The sequence below is a fragment of the Martes martes genome, assembly GCF_963455335.1.
Source record: "Martes martes genome assembly, chromosome: 6".
Taxonomy (NCBI): domain Eukaryota; kingdom Metazoa; phylum Chordata; class Mammalia; order Carnivora; family Mustelidae; genus Martes; species Martes martes.
Window position 1 is genome coordinate 85,515,939 of NC_137893.1, and position 7,989 is coordinate 85,523,927.

Genomic DNA, 7,989 nt, shown 5'->3' on the forward strand with positions numbered 1-7,989 from the left:
ACTGAATCATGTCTGGTTACCACTTTTTACATAATTTCTCACCTGAGGCCACAGGCGACAGGACTGCTTACTCTAGAGCCCTCGGAATATAAGAAACACACAGAGCAGCCAGTAAGTCTGGAGTTCCACTTCCACAGCTCTTATTTGAACACACTCAAGAATTTCTTTCTTGCTGAATTTATCATGAATAACCACTTACCAAATCTACCAATACTGACTGTGAAATCCCTCCCCGCACCTGTCACTGAGGACCCTGTCTTTTCTTATCTTCCATCATTGAGTGCGAGCAGAATAACTGAGGAGAGTGGAAGATGGTGATGGGCAATGGGGATCTGTTTCTGAAAAGCAGATGTTTTAAAGATATTTTATTTTTCAATACCATTAACGACCGAAAAAAGCAAGATTTAAAGCAGGAAGGAAAAAACAAAGACCACAAAATAATGAAAAAACAAACATCATCAACAACAACAACAGAAAACCCCAAAAATAAAAACTGAAACTTACAACTTAAACTTTTGGGTTGGGGGAGGGGAAATGCTATACATATGAAAAGACTTTTAAAGAGAACACTTATTTAATACACAGTCCTGATGTACCTCCCCATTCTTTCAAACCATCTCTTTTCTCCTCAGTGCCCTTCTAATGCTCTGAAAACCACCTTTCTCAAATAATGAGACAAACATTTCTTTCTTGAGTACGTAAGTTTTATAAATTGCAATCGGATCCACAGTGAGTGTCTTTCAGAGGGTTTCACCAAAACCAAAGAAAAGTTCAGAGATAAAACTGCAGTAAAAGATCTGGGAAAGAATGTAGAACTTCACAGTCACAGAACTAACCTGCAAGCTGTCCTTAGTCTTGGGCCACCTGAAATCAAACCCACAAGCCCACGTCCAAGGGTGAGGAGGACCACGTGGGAGGCCAGCCGCACAACAAGAGAGCTGGACCTATCTCCCCTCCAGGGGTCTGAAGTGTAACTCGCGTTCGAACTGCTCTGCAGTCAGGGTGCCCTGGATGGCTTCGCAGCCTGGGTTGAACACAGAGTAGGCGCTCTTCTCTCCCTCTCTCTTCTCTTCAGGGCCTCGTGTCCCGACATACATCCAGTAGAACAAGGACAGGACAAAATAGGCCAGGCCAAATTCCAGTTCCACAAACAGTCCCAGCAGGACCAACCAGAGAAGAACCTTCAGGAAGGTGACATTGGTCAGGAAAGACTGGTCCCAGGGTGCTGGCAGAGGAATGGCTGTATTCTGTGGTGGCTGTGATGTGCTGGTCCCAGGCCGAGCCACTTCCTAGGACACACAAACAAATAAAAGTAAGAATAAAGGGTAACGGGGCTCAGAGGATCAAAACCAATCTGGAGAGACATCTCTCACTGCTCTGGAAAGGCTTTCGGCTCATTGATTTCTATTTTCTGGCCCTGCTCACAATCATCTCCAAGGAGCTCCCGTGCCCTGCTCGGACTGAATCAAAACTGATCTGCACTTAGTGAGATGTGACCTGATAAAAACCTGACGGCATTCGGATGGATTCCCATTCGTGGGAGTCACTTCCTCAGATTAGTCTGCTGCTAACAAGAGCTCATCTGAGCCCCGTACAGAAATTCCCCATAACTGATCATGCAACAACTACACCTAATGCTTCACAGACAGAATCGATATGTTTATTGATTTGATTATATGAGCTACAGTCTTGTGAGTGACATGATTCTAAAATGAGGACTATATCAGAAACAGGAAACAAAAATCCCTTCCACTTATTAAAAACAAATCATCAGGGGCACCTGGGTGGCTCAGTCGGTTAAGCGTTTGCCTTCAGCTCAGGTCACGACTCCAGAGTCCTGGGATCAAGTCCCACATCTGGCTTCTTACTTGGAGGCGAGCCTGCTTCTCCTTCTGCCTGCCGCTCCCCCTGCTTGTGCTCTTTCTTTCTCTGACAAATATATAAAATCTTTAAAAAATTGAAAATAAAACAAATCATTAGTATAGCCACAACCTTTCCATTCTGGGACCATCCTACTCACCGCCAGGTCCAGGCAGTGTGTCTCCTAACTGGACTCCCTGCCTCCTATCTCTTCCCTCTCCAAATCATCCTATGTAAAGCTGCTAAGTGAATTTCCTACAACACCCACCAACCTCCTGTTCACAAACGTTCAACAAATTTTACTGCCTGCAAGTTAAAATTTAAACTCCTTGGGCTGGAATCCAAGCAATGCCTTCCATTTATTTTTTTTTTTTTTTTGTTTTTTTTTTTTTAATTTTTTTTATTTTAATAAACATATAATGTATTTTTATCCCCAGGGGTACAGGTCTGTGAATCGTCTGGTTTACACATTTCACAGCACTCATCATAGCACATACCCTCCCCAATGTCCATTTCCCCACCACCCTCTCCCATCCCCCTTCCCCCCCGCAACCCTCAGTCTGTTTCTTGAGATTGAGTCTTTTATGGTTTGTCTCCCTCCCAATCCCATCTTTTCATTTTTTCTTTTCCTACCTCCCCCCAGACCCCCCCACCTTGCATCTCCACTTCCTCATATCAAAGAGATCATATGATAGTTATATTTCTCCGATTGACTTATTTCGCTAAGCATGATACCCTCTAGTTCCATCCACGTCGTCGCAAATGGCAAGATTTCATGTCTTTTGATGGCTGCATAGTATTCCATTGTGTATATATACCACATCTTCTTTATCCATTCATCTGTTGATGGACATCTAGGCGCTTTCCACAGTTTGGCTATTGTGGACATTGCTGCTATAAACATTCGGGCGCACGTGCCCCTTCGGAGCACCACGTTTGTATCTTTAGGATATATACCCAGGAGTGCAATTGCTGGGTCGTAGGGTAGCTCTATTTTCAGTTTTTTGAGGAGCCTTCCATTTATTTAACACATAGAAATGCCAGTACATAGGTCCCTGTGTTGGGTGCTAATGGGAGAAACAGATACTTACATAGCTTTAGGGAGGCCTGATCTCTAGTCCAGCATTTTTCCAAACTTTTTTGGGTATGGCCCATAATAAGAAGTACATTTTGTACTGGGACCCAGCATATAAACATATAAAAAATAGAAAAAGTTTCACAAACCAACAAATATTCGTCACCATATATGAAATTCTCATTTTCTATTTCATTTTTAAAAATTCCTCTTTAGCAGAGGACTAGATCCTCTAAATTGATTTCACTATCCACCGATGGGTCACAATTTGTAGTCTGAAAAACAATGGTTTAAAAAATTCCCTGTACAGCACAATCCACAATCCATTGCTCTATCAATGAACCTCTACTCCAGTTCAACATATCTTACTACCCAGAGACACTGCCCACCTGTAGCCTAGGACAGGCATGACTGGTGAATTGTGTATGCTTGACCTCCTTGGCCATCAAGGAGGGGTTCCCCCTCTGTGCCCCAGAGCACTGACTGCCTGTCTTTCTCACTGAGCACCAAACTGTTTGCCAGTTAAGTGTTTTTTCTTTTAATACAGGTCACATGTGTCCCTAGATTGCTACCAGAAGGCCAATGGACTACCACTTACTATCCTTTGATGTCTCCAGAGCCAAACACAGCAACCCACACATAAATTCTCAATGCAGAGCATAACTTTTAGTTCATTTCTTCAATTATATCCCCCATTCTCGCTATGATCATTTTAAAAGGGACCACAAAACATTATTTGGTCTCGATAAAAAATATAGGTCATCTGATTTATGTTGTCTCAGAAGTTCTATTTTGTTAGAACCTCCTTTAGTGTCAATGTTGTAATTATTGCCTTTGCAGCTAGATTGGAAAACCCCCTAACATGCTGTCAGCAACACACCCCCTACACACACACACACACACACACACACACACACATTTGTTAAGTAAATGTGTGCCCCTTGCAGTTAAGTAAATGTGTGTCATTTCAAAAAATGCTCCTTTCAGATTTGACCGGTATGCACAATAGGGAAATCACCGAAAGGCTCAGCAGGGAATTAATATAATCTGATTTATATTTAAGCCAGATAGAGAATGGGCTACCAGAGTACAAGCAGGGAAACTATGAGAAGCTCACGCAGGAGGCCCAGTAAGAGAGGAAGACTGGGCATAATGGGGGTGGTGACATACAAGTCAGAGAGAAATGATGGACTGAGGGATATGGAATACATTTTCAATGTGTACAACTTGAAATTCACTGTAGACTGAGTTTATTATTGAGGGAGTATAAAAAGAATAATGCTCATGACCACCATTTATTGAGTGCCTTCAAGATGTCTGATCTCCTGTCATCCAGGAGACAGGCACTATTGATCCCAATCTACTGATATGGAAATGCTGAGATGTTAAGTAACTCCCCTAACGTCACACAGTGATAGATAGGCAGGGATGAGATTGGTGTAGGATCCTAGGATGGTCTCCCTCCACAGCCCTTTGTACTTAATTAGGGGCCTTTATGGGGGATAGTAAGGGGAAGTGTTAGAGATCTAGAAGGGAGATGGGGGGGTGGGTGGCAAACCAACTGCTAAAGGGAAAAAACAAGAGGAAAGATACAGAAATTCCTTTACCTTATTTGGCATTTGTTTTAGTACTAGTGTGGCTTCTGCTATGAAAGCTGCAGATGGAAGTGTCTGTGGTCGTCACAGCACACAGAGGCATAGTTTAAGGAAAGTACTTCCAGTTCTCAAATATCAAACTGCTTCTCACCTCAGGGCCTTTGCACCTGTGGCTCTTTTTGAGAGGCATGCCCCCTTCCCGTCACATCACCTGGCTGGCTCCCTCTTCTCCTATAAACCTCAGCAAACATGTTACCACATGTGCCTTTGGCCTTGTCCTAGGTTTCTCCAAGAGCAGCTCCTAATTATAAAATGCCCACCTCCTCCTGCCCTGCCTCATTGACAGGTGCATCTGTCACCCCCAATTCATTAGCACAGTATCCTGTTTTTTCTGCTTTCCTGGCATTCATTATTCTGTTCTCCTGTTTAGTGTCTGTTGCCCCAAACGCAAGCGCAAGTTCTGTGAGCACAGGGCTTTGTCTGCCCTTATCACCCTGTTTCCCCAGATTCGGGACAGAAGCTGGAACAGAGTGGGCACGTGATAGAATTTTTCTGAATAAATGAATGATGGTGAGAGAAAGGAAGAAATTAAAAGATGATTCCTGGGTTGGAGGGAGCTGTGCTTAGTTAGCCAGGTGACTCCAAAGAAGGAGGGCATTGGAGCGGTGGGTCAACCTGAGCCAAGGGTTGGGGTGAGGCATCACAGGATGTGTGGGCACCTTGGGAGCTAAATGGTACACTGAGGGTGCTGCGGGATATGCCTCGGGAAGGAGACAGGGGTTTTTTTTACAGGACTGAAAAAGTCACAAGCATTCCAGTCTTCATTTGGCAGGAGCTTGTCACAAAAAGTATTTTATCTTGGGGACTGTTTTCCTCAAGCTAAATTGGAGAGTGGGGGAAGGAGGATGTGGATGCTTCCTTATCAATGACAACCGAGAAGCAATTACAAACAGAAGGCTAAAGAAATGTCTGACAAGCCACCATGTGTCAGTGAAATTATTAAGAGAGATCGATTGTAAATTGGGAGGAAAAGAAACAATTTAATGAGAATTTTCACACCAGAGCAAAGCCAGGAATGATAACGGAGTCAATAAAAATGAGCTTAAGACAGAGTCCCTTATGAAAAACGGAGTAATTAATAAAAACCAACTGTGGGTCTAGCATTTCCTGTCATCGTTTTGTCAGGACATCAGTTTTTGGGCTTTTAATGATGGAAACTTTCTCCAAGTTCAGCTTTTCTAGGTCCAATTCAATGATCTCATACTCCTTTGGAAACGAGACATACGGGCAAACACTCATTGTGTGGGTTAGACTTTTTTTTTTTTAACTGCAGAGAGGAAAGTGTAAGGAAAGTAGATTCTAAAATCTTAAGCAATTGTGCTCAGTGAGTTCTAATCAACAATAAAGTTATCCTGAGACAAACCGCATGCAAGGAAATAGATTGTTTAAACCCTGCTGCACTCGCTTTCTGTTAAGTCTGATGGACCCCTGTGTGTCATGGAGAATATCAAAACTGAGTAACAGTGAGTTCTCCTTGGTTTAAAAAATTGCCTAAACCAGATGTTGTGCAGTATAGTAATAAGTGAACTAAGATAAATAATTTTAAGAGGAGTAAGGTACACTTCTCCTCCAATACATTTTCATTTTTAAAAGGAATTTTTGGCTCTTATTACACTTTTGAGATACAAAGGCTTTTTCACAGATTGCCTCAAGGCACCCTTGGTGTTGTGTCCTGTATTTCAATATAAATAATCCAGTCTCACACCTGCAAGGCACCTTGCCACTCTACCTGAGTGAAAACTAAATGAAAATACAAGATGGGAATCAAGATCATCTGCAAAATAAGAGAATTAAAGGGTGAAAAGTCTGTAATACTGATCTAATAATCTAAACAATGTTTTCTCCCGAACATTCACTACTGAACTTAAGTTTCCCTAATTCAGTAGCGATGCCCCAGCATCAGCCACCTCTGGCAGTGAAAGCGACCACACCTGCAAGTCTTGTAGTCAAATGCCATTTCTAAAGCACAGTCTATTTGGGCTACAGGGTGCATGTGGCCCAGATGCGGAATCAAAGGAAGCCTTAATTACCGCCGCTTTTTAGCAGTATCCAATTAGACCTTTGACCCGCCATTAGCGGAGGGCTGCGGCTGAAAGCGGTTGTTGGGAGGTTTCTGGAAGGCACGGGGCATCACAATAACTCAAGAGCAAAGGTGCTTTCTTCCAGGGCCCTAGACTCTCGCTTCCCGACTGGCATCGGGAGCTGCGTGGGTCGCAAGCCGGGAAGAAAATGTCAAAACCACGTATCAGTGCTGACACGAGTGACCGGAGACGCCCAGCCCAACCCTGGAGCAGGCGGGAGGCGCCAGCACCCCAGCTCCGCCAGCGAAGGTGGGAACGAGAGGAGGGGGCGGGGCCTTTAGGCCACCACGCGGTGGGCGGGGCGTGGGCGGGGCCTCGGCCGCAGTTTCCTGGGAGGCCACGACAGCGTCCCTGAAGCCAGGTCCCGGGGCGAAGCCTCCCTCTCACCTGAGCGAGGCTGGGCTGGACCTGGATACTCGCAGGCCTCGGTTTCCACACCAGGAACCGTTTTAGCCAGGCTGGGGCTGCCTTTGGAGTCGCAGCTGCTTCCGCCTTCTCTCCTGAGGTTTGTGCACTCGCGCTCGAAGTGCTAGGTTCGGCCACCAGCCCGGCCCGTTTCCTGGCCGCCCGGAACTCGGCTAACCGCTGTTCCATGGCGCGCGCCTCGCTCCCCGCCTGCGGGGAGCGCGCATCCGCCGTACGGGCCCCTGCCCTCCGCTGTACCTGGTGCCCGGCCGCACTGCGCCTGCGTAGCGACGGCTCTGTGCGCGCCTGCGTGCTGGCGGCCTGGCCGCCGAGCGCGGGGTTTGTGACGTTCTTTGAGCGGAATCTGCAGTTTATGTCTGTTCTAAGTGCTCGTGGTCGTAGTTGTCATACTCTCAGGCGAAATGGTTAAGCATTGAAGCATAGGAGCATCTGGCTGGCCCAGTCGGAAGAACGCAGGACTCTTGATCTCGGGCTAGTGAGTTTGAGCCCCTGTTAGGGGTAGAGATTACATGAATAAATAAAAACTTAAAAAAAAAAATCTAAAACATAAAGACTTATATTGTTCCCCTCTCGCTTGGGAGCTTTTCCGAGGGAAGTTTTTCAGAGGTCCATCTCCCTTCAGGGATCCGCTCCCCACCAGAAGGTGCATGCCTTTAGCTGTTAGGCACTACTATTGCACGCCAGTTTCAGAAGGTCCCAGGGCATTGAGGAAAGCCCATCATGTCAGGGAGGTTCTGGATCAGAAGAAACAGGACACAGTCTCCCTTTTCCTTTTAAACGAGTCTGCGACCTTCGCACTCGGAGGGTGACTGTCAGCGCTCACTCAGCAGCAGGCCGTGCAGACCCTCTATCATTGCTTTTGCCACAATGCAAACTACCCCTTCGCTGTATC

General features: G+C 45.5%; 1 protein-coding gene across 1 annotated transcript; it reads right to left on the reverse strand.

Annotated features, from left to right (window-relative positions):
- Positions 1–356: 356 nt before the first annotated feature.
- SAYSD1 (SAYSVFN motif domain containing 1) lies at positions 357–7,352 on the reverse strand. The gene is made up of 2 exons (XM_080805123.1): positions 7,059–7,352; positions 357–1,289 (listed from the first exon to the last, which is right to left on the reverse strand). Exons 1-2 carry the CDS (start codon positions 7,263–7,265, stop codon positions 945–947), a joined length of 552 nt encoding a protein of 183 aa, XP_080661249.1. The 5' UTR covers positions 7,266–7,352; the 3' UTR covers positions 357–944.
- Positions 7,353–7,989: the final 637 nt, after the last annotated feature.